The sequence below is a fragment of the Aquarana catesbeiana genome, linkage group LG02, assembly GCF_042186555.1.
Source record: "Aquarana catesbeiana isolate 2022-GZ linkage group LG02, ASM4218655v1, whole genome shotgun sequence".
In the NCBI taxonomy this organism is placed as follows: Eukaryota; Metazoa; Chordata; class Amphibia; order Anura; family Ranidae; genus Aquarana; species Aquarana catesbeiana.
Window position 1 is genome coordinate 553,492,349 of NC_133325.1, and position 20,690 is coordinate 553,513,038.

Below are 20,690 nucleotides of genomic sequence, written 5' to 3' on the forward strand. Positions count from 1 at the left end.
ACCTTGTGTTCTAAGAGAAGTGATGTCCAGTTCACCTAAGGCAATAGATTACAAAATGTGCTGCATTTCATTTACAAAATATGACATGGCACATAGCTCCCAACTGTCCCTGATTTCAAAGGACTGTCCCTGCTTTGAAATAAAGTCCCCCTGTCCTTCTTTCCTCCTCATTTGTCCCCCATTTTGGTCTGATCTATATAGTTGTGAATATAAAATGCACTTTTTGTCTTTCAAAAAGTGTTTCCAAGTGCTAAACCGTTCATCCAATTTCTAAATTGCTGCATTTATAAATTTCAAAAGTCAGTATAAAGGAATAGTAGTGGTAAAAAAGCACTTATGGGTTTAACTAACAATTTTTTGTATAATTCTCCTTTTAAGGGGGCGTAGCAGGGGTGTGTCCTACGCTACATACTTTTGCTAATAGGTGCCCCTCATTCCCATCTCAAAAAGTTGGGAGGTATGCATAGCATGACAAAACGCACATATATGCACTTACAAGCTCATGTGGTGTATTGCTGCTTCTCTGAATTGTGATTGTGATGGGAGTTTCCTTTTATTTATTTAATGGGCATGTATGACCTCCATTTTAATATGGTAAAAGCTAAATTTTCTTAGCGTGTTCCTAACAACAGTTTTATATAATAGTGTGTATGTATACAGTATCTCACAAAAGTGAGTACACCCCTCACATTTTTGTAAATATTTTATTCTATCTTTTCATGTGACAACACTGAAGAAATTAATGTAAAGTAGTGAGTGTACAGCTTGTATAACAGTGTAAATTTGCTGTCCCCTCAAAATAACTCAACACACAGTCATTAATGTCTAAACCGCTGGCAACAAAAGTGAGTACACCCCTAAGTGAAAATGTCCCAATTGGGCCCAAAGTCAATATTTTGTGTGGCCACCATTATTTTCCAGCGCTGCCTTAACCGTCTTGGGCATGGAGTTCACCAGAGCTTCACAGGTTGCCACTGGAGACCTTGCACTCCTCAAGCTTCTGTTTGAGGATGCCCCACATATGCTCAATAGGGTTTAGGTCTGGAGACATGCTTGGCCAGTCCATCACCTTTACCCTCAGTTTATGAAGGCATTGTTCGTCTTGGAGGTGTGTTTGGAGTCGTTATCATGTTGGAATACTGCCCTGCGGCCCAGTCTCTGAAGAGAGGGAATCATGCTCTGCTTCAGTATGTCACAGTACATTTTGGCATTCATGGTTCTGTAGCTCCCCAGTGCCAGCAGCACTCATGCAGCCCCAGACCATGACACTCCCACCACCATGGTTGACTGTAGGCAAGACACACTTGTCTTTGTACTCCTCACCTGGTTGCCGCCACACACGCTTGACACCATCTGAACCAAATAATTTTATTTTGGTCTCATCAGACCACAAGACATGGTTCAAGTAATCCATGTCCTTAGTCTGCTTGTCTTTAGCAAACTGTTTGCAGGCTTTCTTGTGCATCATCTTTAGAAGAGGCTTCCTTCTGGGACGACTGCCATGCAGACCAATTTGCACTCCTCAAGCTTCTGTTTGAGGATGCCCCACATATGCTCAATAGGGTTTAGGTCTGGAGACATGCTTGGCCAGTCCATCACCTTTACCCTCAGTTTATGAAGGCATTGTTCGTCTTGGAGGTGTGTTTGGAGTCGTTATCATGTTGGAATACTGCCCTGCGGCCCAGTCTCTGAAGAGAGGGAATCATGCTCTGCTTCAGTATGTCACAGTACATTTTGGCATTCATGGTTCTGTAGCTCCCCAGTGCCAGCAGCACTCATGCAGCCCCAGACCATGACACTCCCACCACCATGGTTGACTGTAGGCAAGACACACTTGTCTTTGTACTCCTCACCTGGTTGCCGCCACACACGCTTGACACCATCTGAACCAAATAATTTTATTTTGGTCTCATCAGACCACAAGACATGGTTCAAGTAATCCATGTCCTTAGTCTGCTTGTCTTTAGCAAACTGTTTGCAGGCTTTCTTGTGCATCATCTTTAGAAGAGGCTTCCTTCTGGGACGACTGCCATGCAGACCAATTTGATGCAGTGTGCGGCGTATGATCTGAGCACTGACAGGCTGACCCCCCACCCCTTCAACCTCTGCAGCAATGCTGGCAGCACTAATATGTCTATTTCCCAAAGACAACCTCTGGATATGAGCACGTGCACTCAACTTCTTTGCTCGACCATGGCAAGGCCTGTTCCGAGTGGAATCTGTCTGTTAAATTGCTGTATGGTCTTGGCCACCGTGCTGCAGCTCAGTTTCAGGGTCTTGGCAATCTTCTTATAGCCTAGGGCATCTTTATGTAGAGCAACATTTTTTTTTTTTTTTCTCAGATCCTCAGAGAGTTCTTTGCCATGAGGTGCCATGTTGAACTTCCAGTGGCCAGTATGAGAGCGTGAGAGCGATAACACCAAATTTAACACACCTGCTCCCCATTCACTCCTGAGACCTTGTAACACTGATGAGTCACATGACACCGGGGAGGGAAAATGACTAATTGGTGCAAATTTGGACATTTTCACTTAGGGGTGTACTCACTTTTGTTGCCAGTGGTTTAGACATTAATGGCTGTGTGTTGAGTTATTTTGAGGGGACAGCAAATTTACACTGTTATACAAGCTGTACACTCACTACTTTACATTGTAGCAAAGTGTCATTTCTTCAGTGTTGTCACATGAAAAGATAGAATAAAATATTTACAAAAATGTGAGGGGTGTACTCACTTTTGTGAGATACTGTATATATTGTTTTTGAAACTCCACAGTACCATTTTATAGGTGTATGTTTTACAGGACCAATTACAATTCTAAGAAACATTTTAGTAATTGTTCATTTTGTGTTTTTTAGGTTCATAATGATCAATGTCAGCCCAGAGAAGAGGCATCCGGAGGGATGAGGACCACTGAGAATGGCTGGATTGTTCATCCAGTAAATCTTCTATTATGCATTTGCCTCTATACATTGTATAAATGACTAAATTGAAACCCCCATCATTCTAATCTAGACCAATATTTCTAAAGTAGTCTTACTTGGGTCAGGCAAGTTATCAAGCCTTGCATCAGAGAAAGTGTGACTTGACCACATGTAGACATCTGCATAGCAGTAGTAGAGTAATAGCCATCAATTAATGCAAAAATTTGGAGTATAGATGATACCCTTAACAGAGTAGTTATTAATTGATTGGCCTGGCTAGTTATTAAAGATGTAAGCTTTCCAGATTATACATTTCAGAAACTTATAAAGCCTGCTAAAGGGATCTAATGCATCCCAAAAACTTGCATCTTAATAACTTAAGTAGACCAATAAAGGTTATCACTTAAATTCTATTCTTTCAGACATATGCTTACAGTTAGGCCCTTTAGCTATATATGGCTTAGACATTTAAAACTAAATTGTCCCAAAGCACAAAAAACTTACAGCATCTGCTGGTGAATCCCCAAGTACACAACAAGCATGCCTGCAATTTTTGTTGTTTTTGTTTAGATTTTTACTACAGAAAAAAAAGCTGTTGCAACCTTGGAATTATGCACACAAGCAGCAATCCCTAAACTATTTCCAAAGTTACTGAAATATAATCAAAGGAAAGAGCTATATTGTGGATTGCATACTGAGCATAGGGCATATATTTTCTTTTTTTTGTGTGTGTCACCGGCCCTTTGATAGATTCTCATTTGGAAATTGTGGAGATAGTCCTTTTTGGAGAATAAAGTTTTTGTCTTTCAGGGCCAAAATTGTGGTGAATGTAGATTTGATATACTGAAGGCAAATAGGCTGTTTGCAAGGGCATTTTCCATTAGCTTAGCTTGTGGTGAAAATTCACTGTGCAAAAAATACCCAATCACATTTAATGAAAATTAAAAAAAAAGTATAATTTTGCTTACGCATGTATTGATGTTGAAAATCATCAGAGCTTCACCTCATTAGCTAAGCTAAGGTAAAATTCTTTAAAGTTAACATCTTATTTGTCCATAGTAAATCAACCACATTCTCTCTAACAAATCGTATAAGGCACTCAACAGCCGATAAACCCTTGGCTCCACTACAACCAAAAAAGGATAAAAAATTGAAAGTAATAATTTATGAAAATAACTTTATAGTTAAAAGTACACACACCATATGCTTCTGAGGGTTCATATCTGTTTGTCACCCTTGGTGTATACTTGTGGCTGAGAAAATCAAACTAATAGGTTTGTTTAGTTTATCCTATTGGAACAAATGAGCTGTGCATTTGTGGTTGGCTCTAACAATTGTGTCCAAAAAACGATTGCAGCACTAAACTGTATGAAAAAGTGAATTTAGTTCAACTTCAAAGTGTCCATAAATCAGAAAAGGAACAGTTCTTATACAAAGATTGCAGGCTTTCCGCAACACAATTCTGTCTAAAGATATAACAACAAAATACGCTTGATTATATCCTTCAGGATCTCTCTCTCTCTCTTCATCAGTGTTAAAAATGAATGTTATGCTTCTCTAGTGCACCAGGGGTCAGCACAAGGAACCACTCAATACAAAGAAGATACTCCTATGTGTACTGTAGTATTTAATGGTGATCCACTGTGCATAAACAAGTTAAAAACATTGATTAAAAAAAACAACCATAAAAGCCAAATAAAGGATGCTGCTTGGTACACTTACATAAGCTAGCCCAACAAGCAGGACCTCAAGCACTACTGCTCAATGCCGTTTTGCGGGTCCATGTGTCATCAGGAGTCTTTATCATCTGTGTACAGCAGCCATATTTATGTAGCCCATTGTATGAACTAAATGGCGTAATTTTGGGTATCCACGCCATTTTGTTATGATAGAGACCACTCCGTATAAAGACCAGAAGCATATGACATCACTTCTGCCTTGGTGCCATTTTGTTGTAGTCAAAAGACATACAAACAATTGGACCTGCTATTAAATTGACCAAATTTGAAGAAAAAAACAAAATAATTTCTGTATACATCACCTCGTTTTGTGGCTCAAAGTCAAATCCCAGGAATATGAATCATGTACACAATTTATCTCGAACACCTGATGAACATATGAAATTGACCAAATAAACTTGTGTTCTGAATGGGCTACATATAACCATTAAAAAACGAAAACTTAAATAGCCATGATACTGATAATATAAATATACTGGAGAGAGCTAAAAAATGATCAGAATTATAAAAATTATAAAGTTTTAAACATATTGCACATATAATGTTATGTACTATGGAAAATGATTGTCCATAAGGCTGGTAACTAAATATCAAGTTCTAACTAGTATCTATGAAACCATTTATATCCCAGTCCATGTTAAGACCATATGGGGAATATGATTTTAATTCCTATAACCACTTCATTTCCACCTGACAATTTTGTGCTGATATCCACACATAGGTTACTTGGATAAGACCCACTCAGACGCATACTGTTTACTATAAGGAATCAAGAATGCATATGTGCTGTTTAGACAGCATTATGGGCTTACTAATTCAAAAAATGAACTGTCTTTAGGTAAAGCTTACTCAAGGAACTAATGTACTGTACTGGAAAACTACAGCCTTTTATTTTGGAGATTCCAGCCCTAAACCAGTGTTATTGAGAAACATTTTAATCACAGGTATTTTTACACTTTTGTATTACTTTTTTTTTTCTTTTGTTTTCTTTTAATCTGATAGTATAGGAAAAAAAGCATTGTGTATCTTTCCATAGGTGCAGCATATACGTCAGAATGTTTCCCGTGCAAGCCTGGAACATTTGCACCCACAGACGGAGCACCATCCTGTCAGATCTGCCCAAGAAACACTTACTCAATACGTGGAGCTGCCTCCTGTATACAGTGTGAAGCTGACAAGTACTCTGGTGAGTTGAAATTTTGGCTTATTGCCAAAGGATTTATATTTTTGCTCAGTTGGGGCCCCTGACCTCCACTGCAGCTTCACTGCATCTTGGTAAAAAAAAACAGGTCAAAACCCACCCTTGGAGCTAGTTTACACTAGTGTTATCCATCTGAAGGCCGATTCATCATGGATCGCTCTTCAGGGGACATTTGAGAGGCTGTGAGGAGGATTTATGTTGCCTACTCACTGACTGGTTTAACCCTAAAATTCAGTTGACTGGGTCATGCTGAGCAGGCTTTACTACGCACTGATTGCAACGGGGGAGATCATCTTTGCCATGTCATGATGCAAGGCATAGTGATGGTGGCATGTGTACACCCCTGTTCTGTCTTTGGAGCCTAAGGGGGAGTGGTTGGGGGGGCATTAAAATTGCAGCTCAACCACAGGTGTAAACGGGGCCTTGGTGATTTGAAGACTGGACAATGCAACAATGGCAGCAGCACATTTTATGAGGTCACCCTTTGTTCACTAGTGCAGATTCAAATATGCTAACTGCAAAAACTGTATTCCAATGCAAATTTTTTTTTTTGTAGATGGAAAAAAAAGGTTGACCCCCTATCAGTTTATTTTTCCCTGTGTCCTGCTGAGGAGATTTATTTTACCTTCCTGTTCTGCAGCAGCAACCAGAAATTAGATAATTTTTCTAAAGTGAATGGAATTTCAACCTCTGTTTTCAGAGGAACAGGTTCCTCCATTTGAGGGTTTTCCTTTACTCTTTGCTCTGGGAAAAAACGAGAAGAGGGAGCACTAACCTTTGCACATTATCCAAGTAATGTTTATTTATATACAAAGAACAGAGCTATACTCACATAGGAAGAGGGGCTCTCCCCTTGAAATGTGTCAGCCATCTGGAAGGTCCTCTGGCGTGCTGGACACGATCTTGGTGACCTGGTTGCTTTGTGTCCATTGTGGACTTAGAAATGTTTTTATGATTGATTTGTTTGTAAATATATATAAAAAATTCCTTTTACAAGCACTTCAACCCAGATAAAGCTGAACTACAGGCATATATAAAGGACAAAAACTGATGCAATTCTGTATTCATTAGTAAATTTTTTTTTTTTTTTTATGCAAATGCTGTAAGCACCTGAATTTTACTTGGTATCAGTTTTCTGTACAGCAGAGCTCTGGGGAAGGAGGCAAAAACAGCACAGCGGTAAGTCAGATTTGCTGTAGTGAAAAAAAAGCATGTGGATAGGAGGATAGAAGGACAGAAAGGAGCTTTTCATTGTGCTGCTTCTTATTTACTGCATAGTCATGGGTTAGGGGTGGGGAGGAATTTATTTGCAAATTATGGTGGAAAATAAGTATTTGGTCAATATCAAAAGTTCATCTCAATACTTTGTTATATATCCTTTGTTGGCAATGACAGAGGTCAAACGTTTTCTGTAAGTCTTCACAAGGTTGTCACACACTGTTGCTGGTATGTTGGCCCATTCCTCCATGCAGATCTCCCCTAGAGCAGTGATGTTTTGGGGCTGTCGCTGGGCAACATGGACTTTCAACTCCCTCCAAAGTTTTCTATGGGGTTGAGATCTGGAGACTGGCTAGGCCACTCCAGGACCTTGAAATGCTTCTTACAAAGCCACTCCTTCGTTGCCCGGGCAGTGTGTTTGGGATCATTGTCATGCTGAAAGACCCAGCCACGTTTCATCTTCAGTGCCCTTGCTGATGGGAGGAGGTTTGCACTCAAAATCTCAGGATACATGGCCCCATTCATTCTTTCATGTACACGGATCAGTCCTGTTCCCTTTGCAGAGAAACAGCCCCAAAGCATGATGTTGCCACCCCCATGCTTTACAGTAGGTATGGTGTTCTTTGGTTGCAACTAAGCATTCTCTCTCCTCCAAACACGACGAGTTGTGTTTCTACCAAACAGTTCTACTTTGGTTTCATCTGACCATATGACATTCTCCCAATCCTCTTCTGGATCATCCAAATGCTCTCTAGCAAACCTCAGACGGGCCCGGACATGTACTGGCTTAAGCAGGGGGACACGTCTGGCACTGCAGGATCTGAGTCCCTGGCGGCGTAGTTTGTTACTGATGGTAGCCTTTGTTACATTGGTCCCAGCTCTCTGCAGGTCATTCACTAGGTCCCCTGTGTGGTTCTGGGATTTTTTGCTCACCGTTCATGTGATCATTTTGACCCCACGGGGTGAGATCTTGCGTGGAGCCCCAGATCGAGGGAGATTATCAGTGGTCTTGTATGTCTTCCATTTTCTAATTATTGCTCCCACAGTTGATTTCTTCACACCAAGCTACTTGCCTATTGCAGATTCAGTCTTCCCAGCCTGGTGCAGACCTATAATTTTGTCTCTGGTGTCCTTGGACAGGTCTTTGGTCTTCACCATAGTGGAGTTTGGAGTGTGACTATTTGAGGTTGTGGACAGGTGTCTTTTATACTGATAACAAGTTCAAACAGGTGCCATTAATACAGGCAATGAGTGGAGGACAGAGGAGCCTCTTAAAGAAGAAGATACAGGTCTGTGAGAGCCAGAAATCTTGCTTGTTTGTAGGTGACCAAATACTTATTTTCCACCATAATTTGCAAATAAATTCTTTCAAAAATCAGACAATGTGATTATCTGGATTTGTTTCCACATTTTGTCTCTCATAGTTGAGGTATACCTATGATGACAATTACAGGTCTCTCTCATCTTTTTAAGTGGGAGAACTTGCACAATTGGTGGCTGACTAAATACTTTTTTGTCCCACTGTATGTAGCAGGTCTGTGTAAATCTCAGAACTGGATTGACAGAAACACATATCCTTTGGCAGAAATAACAGCCCCTCTATAGATATTTGATCTGTGTATTTTTTTATTTATCCGTTTGCCTATAGATGAGCTTTACGGTCCAGAACCATTTCCAAATTTCAGATATCAGAAAATTATTTGGCAATAACATTGTTTGCTTTGGGGGGGGGGGGGACAAGAGTTCTTTTAGTTGTATGGTCACCCAACTAATTTTGTATGTATTTTACGCAAAAAAAAACAAAAAACAAACATTTTATTTCTAGCTTGACCACTAATACTTTTAAATCTAGTGTTACTGTAGTCATAATAGTTTTTTTTTCTTTATTTTTTTAAACCCTTTCCACGTTGCTTAAAGTGGTGTGCCACCCAAAAAAAAAAATACATGAATGTGCCTAAAAAAAATAAAAAAAACATTTTTTTTTACTCACCTCTAAATGCCTGTTGCTAGGGGGTCCCTCGTAGTCTGCCTCTTTCAGTGCCTGGGCTGGTGACATCACTTCCCCTCGGCACAGGAAGGGCTCAGCTCTGCTCCCTCCCTCTTGTCAATCATCTGGAACCCATTACAGGACCCAGATGACTGAGCGGCCAACCACGGCGCGTGGCGCCGCTCGCGCATGCGCAGTGGGTGCCCACAGTTGCAATGCCGGTGCCGCCGAATGGAAGGGGAGACGAGCGGGGCTTCAAACCCCCGCATTGCTGGACCCTGGGACAGGTAAGTGTCCAATTAAAAGTCAGCAGCTGCAGTATTTGTAGCTGCTGACTTTTATTTATTTTTTTTTTTAAATGGGAACTCCTCTTTAAGTGACTATTGTGTAAAGAAAAAAAAAGTTACTTTTTATTGTAGTTGGCTGCACATGACAGTTGGAGAAACCTAGAATCTATGTAACTTTTTTGTTTGCAACATGCTGTTACAATAGTTGGTGCTGTGCTACAAGACAGGTGAACCAACTCAAAGTGTGAAAGGACTCCAAGGTGCAGGAGGTGTATCCTAGGTCCTTTTTTAATAGGCTACAATTCATTTTTTTGTTTTTTAATTAACAGTGTTTTTTTTTTTGTTTTTTTTAACTCTGAGCCAGAGTTCAGTTATAGCAGCTATATTTTGTGGTTCACCTCTTCTTCTTTATAGAGGAGCATGGTTCACAGATGATAAAGGCAAAGGACCTTTGGTTAAAAAAAAAATAATAATAATAATAATCGTTCTGCATGTAATGGTTTTTATCTCCAGTTCCTGGATCTGGATCTTGTCTTCCTCGTCCACCATGCACAGACAAAGATTATTTCTATACACACACACCATGTGATGCCAATAGAGAGGTAAATTGTAGAAGGTTACTTTACTCCACAATTAAATTTGCAGAAATGGGAAAACTGTTAACCACTATTGTCTATTTGTGTGTAGACTCAACTGATGTATAAATGGATCGAACCTAAGATATGCAGTGACAGTTTGGAAGGAGCGAAAGGTCTGCCAGTATCGGGTGTTAAGCAGAAGTGCCCACCATGCAATCCAGGATTCTATGTGACAAATACGAGTGCTTGTGAGCCTTGTCCCAAAAATACTTTTTCAAATGGGACCAGTAAGTAATGCATATTATTTGTAACAAATAAAAAAAATGTTAAATGACAACGTTCTCTGAACGGATTTGAAATTGATTAACATAATCTCTGTGAATACACAAGGGAAAGGCCCATTCATGTTTTATGTATTGCATGGCAACAGTAGTTATGTTTGCTGTTTTGTGGGGCCATTCATTTTAAATGGCACCACAACACACCAAGGCTGTGCATATGAGTTGCCAGCCAATCACATGCACTGTTACAATTTTTGTGGTACCTCAGATTTTTTAGATGGCCCCTTCACAACACCTCTTTACAGAAACACATGTTATGTGCTGGTGTAATGCATTGGGGGATATGGTGCCACCCATTTGGAATGGAACCCTAAGCACCTTCCAACAGAGGTTGCGTTTGTAATGATTCCATTATGAAATGGAAGCACAGTATACCAATGCATTGCACAAGCGATGTCATGTAAACCACAGTAACGCATGTTGTTACTGCAACAAGTTGGTGTAACAAGGCCCTTGATGAGCTGCCTCAAAGGATAACTAAAGGCAAAACTTTTTTTAGTTTTGGACAGAGTGGAGGGGGGTGAGAACATCTGTCAGTTTTTATTGCTGTCTGTGACCCCATTGAGAAGATCTACCCTCTCTATTTGTCCTGTTTATCATTATCATTGAAAGTAAAAGAAAAGCCCAAATTTTGGGTTGTCCCCAGAAAAGTAATATAGAGAAAATCTTCCAATGGGGACACTAGTTCTGGTGACCTGGGGGTCCCCAAGGAATTCCCTTTCAATTTGTAGGGATTTCCTCTCACTTCCTGTTTGGCTATGGGACAGGAAGTGAAGGGATATCTCTGCAATGGGACACAGATGGCGAAAAAAATAAAATCTGACGGGTTATAATCCTCCCATGCTATATCCAAAAAGACAAAAAACAGTTTTGCCTATAGTTGTTCTTTGACTTGCAACATAATGCGCATTAACGCACTACACAGATAGAAATTAGGCCTTACAGAAAACCTCTCGTAACATAAACATAGAAACTGCTATCTCTGATGTCTCCTATGTTTGTTGCATGGCTGCTGTTTTGTTTCTCCTATTTCAGTTCTTTGAGTCACTAAACTGGAACAAAGATGCATATAAAGACTTCTGTTTTCCTATTTGCTGATCTGCATACTTGTTCCAGGTCAGTGGCTTTTGATGTTTTAAAGGCAGCGGGGCAGTAGGAGTAGAAGACAGATGCTGGAGATCGGCAATGGAAACCCCTATATTTCTTTAATGACAGGTTTATGTTAATTATAATTTGTATTAATACCATTAACAGCTAGTATCTTGGCACTTTTAAGTGTGTTTATTTTTATTGGTTATAGTTCATTTTTCAGGGATCCATTCTTTATCAGGTCTAAGCAGTATTTGGCTATAAAACATGTAGGTGTTGGTCCACAACATTTAGCAATTGAGACCTAAACATTCAACATAAAATTAAAAATAATATTTATGATTTATCCCGTTATCCTCCACTGGCCAGCCAAAAATGGAAGCGCTGGAAGTTGCATGTGAGTATTTTGCTGTGGAGTTTAGTTTTAAGTTTAAGCATTTTCATTTTTAATTTAAAGTAGATGTAAAACTTGACTGACATTTAGTTTGCTAAAGCACCGTGTATCATTAACAATTACCATTTAAAATACTTGTGTTCTCTTTTTTTTTTCCCACCCTGTGTTGATCTCAGTGCTGCTTATCTCCAGTAGCCTCTTTGCAGACACTTCTTGTCTACATGTATTCACTTCAGCAATGGCTGAATGATAGTTCTCAGGGTGGGTTTCCTGATGCTGATAAAATTGGACTTTATCTGGGGAACAGATGCTAAAACAGCCATTTGTAGTCTCAAACAGAAGCCTACGTGACAATGCTGGAGCATTGTTACCATATGCCTTCATGGCTAGATCACCATATGTTATTTTAACCACTTCCGGACCGCCCACCATCATTATACGTCGGTACTTTGAAGGAGGGTATCGTTGTTATGGTAGCCGCTAGCTGCCATAACCCCGGTATCCTCCTTTTCAGCGGGCGGTCCGGTTTAAGATAAAAGTGGTCTCTGGGGCGGATTCCACAAGATCACTTTTACGGTGGCGGGAGAGGGGGCCCCCATTTCCGCCGTGATCCGGTGCCCTCTGCCTCTTACCGGAGCCGTCGGCAGCGGCAGAGGCGATCGCGTCCTTCTCGTGGCTTGACATGGAGACGAGTGAGGGGTAGATGGCCCCCACTTGTCTCCATATCATTGCAGGCGGAAACAACGTCAAAACGTCACTTCCGCCCATAACTCTTAAAGGGCCATTTCTTTTTTTTCATTTTTTTAAATGACAATTTTTTTTTTTATTTTTATTGCATTTTAATGTAAATATGAGATCTGAGGTCTTTTTGACCCCAGATCTCATATTTAAGAGGTCCTGTCATGCTTTTTTTCTATTACAAGGGATGTTTACTATATATACACTATATAACGCTGCTTACATGGCGGCCTTGTATAGAGTGTGACTGTGGACGGAGATAGATTGAGATAGACTAGGCAGGCAGGTTAGTTAGTGGCAGTGTATTTAATATTAATATATATATATTCTGCATTTAGTGTAGACTAGATATTCAGTGTAGACTTTATATTCAGGCAGTGTAGTGTATATATAACACGGTGTATTGAAGTGGTTAAGGGGAACCCCGTGCCAGAATTTTTGGGGGTCCCCCCAAAATCCATACCAGGCCCTTCAGGTCTGATATGGATTTTAGGGGAACCCCGTGCCAAAATAAAAAAAAAAAAATGGCATGGGGGGGTCCCACCAAAATCCATACCAGCAAGCAGCTACGGCAGGCCAGGAAAGGGGGGAGAGGGAGCGCCCCCCTCTTGGACCATACCAGGCCACTTGCCTTCAACATGGGGAGAGTGCTTGTCCCCATGTTGATGTCGTAACCTGTTGTACGTTACCGTGTTTTTGACGTTTGGAATTTCCAACCAACTTTGTGTGACCATGTGTATGCAAGACAAGTTTGAGCCAACATCCATCGGAAAAAATCCGATGGATTTTGTTGTCGGAATGTGCGATCGTGTGTACAGGGAATTACTGTACCTTGAATGTTTGCTGTTCTATTTGTCTTACCCCTAATTCTGTGGTTCTTTCTCATAGCTTGCAATCCCTGCCCAGCTGGTACAGAAGCTATGCTTGGATATGAGTACAAATGGTGGAATACACTACCTGACAACATGCAAAGTTTGGTCATGAGTGGGCTAACCTTTGAATATGAGAATGTGCCAGGTAAATGCCAGTCAACTGCCAGGAAGGTCTGGTTGTGTGTGTGTGTTTTTTCATGGAATATGCTATATACATGCAATACATATATTCAGTAGATATGCAAAAAAAGTGTATAGTCTTCTTGTGTTTTTAGGTATAGACTTTAACCACTGCAGCCACGGAGGGATTTACCCCCTTCCTGACCAAGCCTTTTTTTGTGATAAGGCACTGCGTCACTTTAACTGACAATTGCACGGTCGTGCAATGTTGTACCCACACAAAATTGTCCTCCTTTTTTTCCCACAAATGGAGCTTTTTTTGGTGGTATTTGATCATCTCCTACGGTTTTTATTTTTTGTGCTATAAACTAAAAAATAACGAACATTTTGAAAAAAAAAAATGCAATATTTTTTACTTTTTGCTATAATAAATATCCCCCAAAAAATATAAAAAAAGGAATTTCTTCCTCAGTTTTAGGCCGATATATATTCTTCTACATTTTTTTTGGTAAAATGAAATCACAATAAGCATATATTGATTGGTTTGCACAAAAGTTATCGCATCTACAAAATAGGGGATAGATTTATGGCATTTTTATTATTATTTTTTTTTTTTTTAGTAGTAATGGCGGCGATCTGCGATTTTTTTTTTTTTTTTTTTTTTTTTAAATTTATTGTGACTGTGACATTGCAGCGGACAGATTGGCCACTTTTTGGGACCATTAGCATTTATACAGCGATCAGTGCTGTAAAAATGCACTGCTTTACTGTGTAAATGTCACTGGCAGGGAAGGGGTTAAACACTAGGGGGCGATCAAGGGGTTAAGTGTGTTCTCTGGGCGTGTTCTAACTGTAGGGGGGATGAGCTCACTAGAACATGACAGAGATCACTGCTCCCAATCACTGGAAGCAGTAGATCCCTGTCATGTTGCTAGGCAGAACAGGGAAATGCCTTGTCTCCATAGGCATCTCCCTGTTCGCCTCTCCGTGCCACGATCGCGGGCCACCGGCGGACATCGACAAACGTATTGGAGTACACATCCTGAAATAGAGTACAAAATAGAAATCCAGGCGCCAATGCATCAAGGGGATGCTCCTGCGGTGAATGGGTAAGCCAACACACTGGTAGGCATATCTTTTTGGATAATGGGGTAAATATTCAACTACCTCAAAGTGGGGCATGACAGAAGAAGTTTTAGAACCATTGAGATAAACACTGCAAAAATTACTCAAAATATTTGCTCACTTAAATATGTTGTACATCCCTTTTAGGGTCTCGTTCACACGGGCGTACTTGGGCATACACCTCTGTGAGGGCCATGTTTTACCTGCAGAGGACGCACAGGTGTTCTGTACATCCACATGCAGGCAGTCCCATTCATGTCAATTGGAATGAAGTAGCTACACAGCTGCTTCTGCTCCCCATCTGTTGTGTTCAGGGGACATGCACCTGCACCTATGTCTGGTCAAAATGGTCTTGTTTATAATACAAGGACATCAAGACTTGACATCACTTGTACTATAAAGTTATTTATACCAAAGCTAGCCATACACAAGTAGAATTTAAAGTTTGTTTTAAGAAAGTTTGCTGAAGTTTTATTTTTTTATTGTTAGTAGGGTCAATTTGACATTTTAACCATGGTGAAAAAATTCACTTTCCGGGCACCAATCGTAAGAAATAAAGAATAAACTTTTATTAACAATTAATACATAGTAATAAATAACACATTAAAATACTGCAGTATTACTACAGTGTCAGCTAGACCTCTCCAACGTTGGTCATAGATGTCAGAAACATGTCATGGTAGACATGTGTGACTAGACTATAATGTAGCACTAAAATAAGCTCCACATGTTTTGCGAAAATCGCTTCTTCAGGAGCTTTGTATATATTCTAAGGAGAGAAAAAGACAATCAATAATTATAACACATTAAAGCTATATATAATATAATAGGTAGGTATATAGTCTCAGAGTATGCAGAAAGCACCAAGACTGCACCCAGGAGCAAGCGAATGAACACACAGCATGCAACGTGCGCGGCGGGGGGATACGTGGGGGCGTGCCATATAGAAAATGTATAAACAAATGTTTATATAGGTGTACTAAAGGGAGGGGAGTGCAACACCCAAATTATGTAGGCAAAGGAAAAAGAAGAAAAATAAACTGTGAAGGATAATTAGGAATCTACGCCCATATCCGGATATTTTCATGCGTTGGACTAAGCAGGACCCTTCCTATTGCCTACCTTGGTATGAACAGTAAATATTTTTAGATTGAAGATATTTAATCTGTAGTATGTAGCTGGGATCTTCACATATGGCTTTAAATCTGCTTAGCGGCAAAAACATACCATCTATGAAATATAAAAGACCAAATTGAAAATGGTTCTAGGGGAGAAACGCTCACAGTGTATGACTAATAAAATAAAGTCTCACCTGATAATTACACTCAGTATATAAAAAAGTAATGCCGGTGTCAATAGAGCTGGACAGGTACTAAAACCAGGGAGATTTACATCATATAGGAGTCTTTTTAAGTATACCGTTAAGCTTAAAGCACAAAAAGCCCAAAGAGGGTCAGATCCACACCATCTGTAAAGATAGGAATGTCTCCAGTAAATCTAAAATTAATGATAATGCCATCAACCACTGAGTAAGAGCAATAGGTACATACCTAACCAGGTAAAATAGTGAAGTAAAAGTTTGTCCGGATAAGGAATCCAAATGTGGAGGTAGTTGCCATTATATAAGGTTACAACTAGTGCCTTATATACACGCCCCAATTAGGTGTGCAGTGTGGAGCATCCGCATCACCTGACTCGGCCGTGACAGGGTGCACGCGCATCTTCGCCCGGCCGCGCATGTGCAGTCCGCAATAGCGGCCATCAACAAGCGAGACCGAGCGGGGCGGGCATCCCAGTGAGAGACATAGGACTAAGGGCTCCCCCCAGTGGCACCTCAAGGCCGTGCAATGCATATTTCTTTGCATTGCACGGCGTTGAGCTGCCACTGGGGGGAGCCCTTAGTCCTATGTCTTCCACTGGGACGCCCGCCCCGCTCTATTGCCAGAGTGGAATAGACCATACGTGAAGATCCCAGCTACATACTACAGATTAAATATCTACAATCTACAAATATTTACTGTTCACACCAAGGTAGGATCCTGCTTACTCTAACGCATGAAAATATCCGGATATGGGCGTAGTTTCCTAATTATCTTACACAGTTTATTTTTCTTCTTTTTCCTACATAATTTAGGTGTTGCACTCCCCTCCCTTTAGTGCATCTATATAGACATATGTTTATACATTTTCTGTCTGGCACGCCCCCACATATCACCTTTCGCGCACGTTGCATGCTGTGTGTTCATTCGCTTGCTCCTGGGTGCAGTTTTGGTGCTTTCTGCATACTCTGAGACTATCTACCTACCTATTATATTATATTTAGCTTTAACCACTTCAGCCCCAGGATTTACCCCCATCCTGACCAGAGCACTTTTTGCGATTCGGCACTGTGTTGTTTGAAAAGACAATTGCGCGGCCGTGCAATGTTGTTACCAAGCAAAATTGACGTCCTATTTTTCCCACAAATAGAGCTTTCTTTTGGTGGTATTTGATCGCCTCTGCGGTTTTTATTTTCTGCGCTTTAAACAAAAAAAGAGCGACAATTTTGAAAAAAAGCAATACTTTTTACTTTTTGCTATAATAGATATCCCCCAAAAATATATAAAAAAACATTTTTTTCCCTCAATTTAGGCCGATATGTATTCTTCTACATATTTTTGGTAAAAAAAAAAAATAGCAATAAGCGTATATTGATTGGTTTGCGCAAAATTTATAGCATCTACAAAATAGGGGATAGATTTATAGCATTTTTATTATTAATTTTTTTTTATTAGTAATGGCGGCGATCTGCGGAAAGATCGGACACTTTTGACACTATTTTGGGACCATTGTCATTTATACAGCGATCAGTGCTATAAAAATGCATGGATTACTGTGTAAATGACACTGGCAGTGAAGGGGTTAACCACTAGGGGGCGGTGAAGGGGTTAAGTGTGTCTTAGGGAGTGATTCTAACTGTGGGGGGAGGGGCTACACCTCACATGACAGTGATCTCTGTCCTGTCACTAGGCAGAACGGGAAAATGCTTTGTTTACAAAAGCATCTCCCCATTCTACCTCTCCATGACACGATCGCGGGCACCCGGCAGACATTCAGTCCGCAGGACCCGCGGTCACGGAGACCGCGGCGCGCGCGCACCCACAGCAAAACATGTACAACTTATTTTAGTGCTACATTATAGTCTAGTCACACATGTCTACCCTGACATGTTTCTGACATCTATGACCAACTTTGGAGAGGTCTAGCTGCCACTGTAGTAATACTGCAGTATTTTAATGTGTTTTTTATTACTATGTATTAATTGTTAATAACAGTTCATTGTTTATTTCCTATGATTGGTGCCTGGAAAGTCAATTTTATTCATCTTTTATTATTTGACCAAATGGCGTTTAGGACGTGGCACCGTGCTACCTTAAGCTCCCACAGTTCCATCCTGTATTGGTGCTTTGATAACTCTTTTGATACAGACATTTTAATCATAGTGACAAGGAAATTTAGAAGGAGCAGGATGGACGTTTTTTTTTCTCAAAGTTCTTAGAGTGAATGTGGTTTTCATTTGGGAAACTCCATCCACTTCAAAATTGATTTGTTAAAGTGGTTGTAAACCTCAGACATGAAATCTGAACAAAGCATATCCTTCCATAGTGAGTACTTGTCTCAATCCAGAGCACTAAGTGTCATATCTGTTTTCTGCCTTGTTCCTCTGCTATCAGCATAAGTAATTTCTGACAAGTTTTCCTGACACCAAGAGGTAAAAAGGTGACGGGGAGGGAGCTCCAGCACACAGCCTGAGGTTGTCAGCCTCATCTCTGCTCCTCCTGTGTGCTTTGTGAGGAGGCCTTCCGCCCCTGCTTCCTGGAAGTTCAGATAAGCTCTATAAATTCAGAACTTTGAATGGCTGTAGAGGAGAGAGGGCTGCAGTTAAACAGGTACAACTTATGTTGGAGGATTGGTCTCATCTCTGTGTATCACCTGAGGCCAGTCATATCACTGGGTATATAAAAGAGTTTAAAACTACTTTAAAAGCAAATGATTTTTAATGACATTGCTCTTGTCATTGAATGTAGTCCATGAGAATGTTTGTGCGTATGACCACCTTTACCCTTTATGCAACAATTTTATCACTGAGGGCTATTCTAATAGCACCTTTCTACAAATATTTAGCTAAAAAAACACTTTAAAAGTCTTATTTCTATTTCCATTTACCTGTTTTCCAGGGTGGGAAGTTGCTGGAGAATATATTTACACTTCTGCTGCATCTTCAGATAATGATTACATGGTACTTAGATTGAACATACCTGGCTTCAGGTAATAATCCTAGCAATGTGTAAATGTAGCAGCCTAATCATTAATTGACTAAATGTCTAATTGTTTTCCCTTTTTGTACAGCTCTGCCAGCATTGCAACAGATGCCAGTAATAATGAAGTGGCCCATATTTCATTTGTGTTTGATCTTAAATGTACTATCAGTTGCCAGCTCTTTTTCATGATGGTAAGTATTGGCGTATTTAGTCACAAACTAAGGGTATAATATCCTCTTCTTTATTATCCGTATATAATATTTGGTCTGCTTTTTTTCTAATTGTAAACATTTTTCCCAATTAAACTTTTAATACACCGATGAAACAGAATTCACAGAGAATTATGCATTTGCAGTGAGAGTACAGCAAAAGCTGTTTACTTTCAGACTGTTGCTCTTTAAAGGTAGCTATCTGAGTCCCTTGGACTGCACCCTCTGAACATTACTGCTGTCCCATGTGAGTTGGAGAGTTGTGTAGCCCATGGCCCTGCAGGCACACTGACATGGTGGTAATGTGCCAGGCAGTCCTATTAGACATTAAATATAGCAGCCCATATTGACCCGGGGGAACATCCTCCAGGCTCCTCCTCAGCTGGTGTTTAAAACCTCAATAACATCTGAAATAATTCAGTTATGATTACATGCTCGTTCAAATTGGTGAATTACTATATGTTACTTTTTGTATTATTTACCTATATAGTTATTTTCATATAACTTTTTACGGGATTGTTTTCAGGCTGCAAATTCAGAAATGACCTCATTGATAGAAAGCTGGACGGGTCCTGCGGAAAAACAGTCCTATTCATATCGTTTGGAGAAAAATGCTAATACCACTTTTACATGGGCATTCCAGAGGACAAGTGTTGATTCCAATGGGGTAAGTAATAATAAATAGTAATTCATCGGTATGTCTTCTTTTGTATATTATACTGTACTGCATTGCTACCATATTATAATACCATGGATTGTCAGATTTGTTTACGTTTTTGTATACATTTAGTTTGCCTTACTTATGCAATGGTAGGCACCTCCCAGGAGCCTGCAGGACAGCTCTCTATGGGCAACCCAAAACACATGTTGCAATGCATAGGTTCCTTTGTTGCCCCTGTGTTCTGGACATCCAGCTCACTAAAGCTATGTAACATTTTTCCAAATTTGTTGTCAAATTTGTTTACCTTTTTGTATACATTTAGTTTGCCTTACTTATGCAATGGTAGGCACCTCCCAGGAGCCTGAAGGACAGCTCTGATTCTCTATGGGCACCCCAAAACACATGTTGCAATGCGTAGGTTCCTTTGTTGCCCCTGTGTTCTGGACATCCAGCTCATACATATTGCAGCCAGCAGATTACAGTGACGAATTGCCTCACTAAGCAATAACACGTTATTAAAGGAGAAAAAAACAGAGCGGTGATCACTAAAGCTTTGTAACATTTTTCCCCCCACAGGTCCACTTTAAGTGAGCTGTAGTATGTCTGAAGTCTCTCAGTCTTCTGTACTATGATGGCAGCCGCCATCTCTTCTTCTGCTGATTCCCTCATTGCTCCTCTTCTGCCATAGGGTGGTCAGTAATTATGTAACTCCTGTGCATATGCATAACAGTTACTTCATTCCTGACATTCGGCTTTATTCTTGGCATCCATCCAAGTTCCTCCCTTTTATGTTAGAGTAACACACAGTAACAACAATTATAAAAGTTACAAGGAACAAAAGAACATGAAAGTTGTTCCCAAATTCATCAGATTACACTTCTAAAGGGATTAATTATTACTGGGTGTAG

General features: G+C 40.2%; 1 protein-coding gene across 1 annotated transcript in view; it reads left to right on the plus strand.

Annotated features, from left to right (window-relative positions):
• ELAPOR1 (endosome-lysosome associated apoptosis and autophagy regulator 1) overlaps positions 1-20,690 on the plus strand; it is a 101,497-nt gene that overhangs the window by 41,612 nt on the left and 39,195 nt on the right. Inside the window, exons 5-13 of the mRNA XM_073615961.1 lie at positions 2,857-2,937; positions 5,500-5,605; positions 5,698-5,847; positions 9,868-9,956; positions 10,042-10,219; positions 13,383-13,511; positions 18,829-18,919; positions 19,001-19,103; positions 19,648-19,788. Of these exons, the coding sequence (XP_073472062.1) occupies positions 2,857-2,937; positions 5,500-5,605; positions 5,698-5,847; positions 9,868-9,956; positions 10,042-10,219; positions 13,383-13,511; positions 18,829-18,919; positions 19,001-19,103; positions 19,648-19,788 (1,068 nt within the window). The remainder of the gene's footprint in view (positions 1-2,856; positions 2,938-5,499; positions 5,606-5,697; positions 5,848-9,867; positions 9,957-10,041; positions 10,220-13,382; positions 13,512-18,828; positions 18,920-19,000; positions 19,104-19,647; positions 19,789-20,690) is intronic.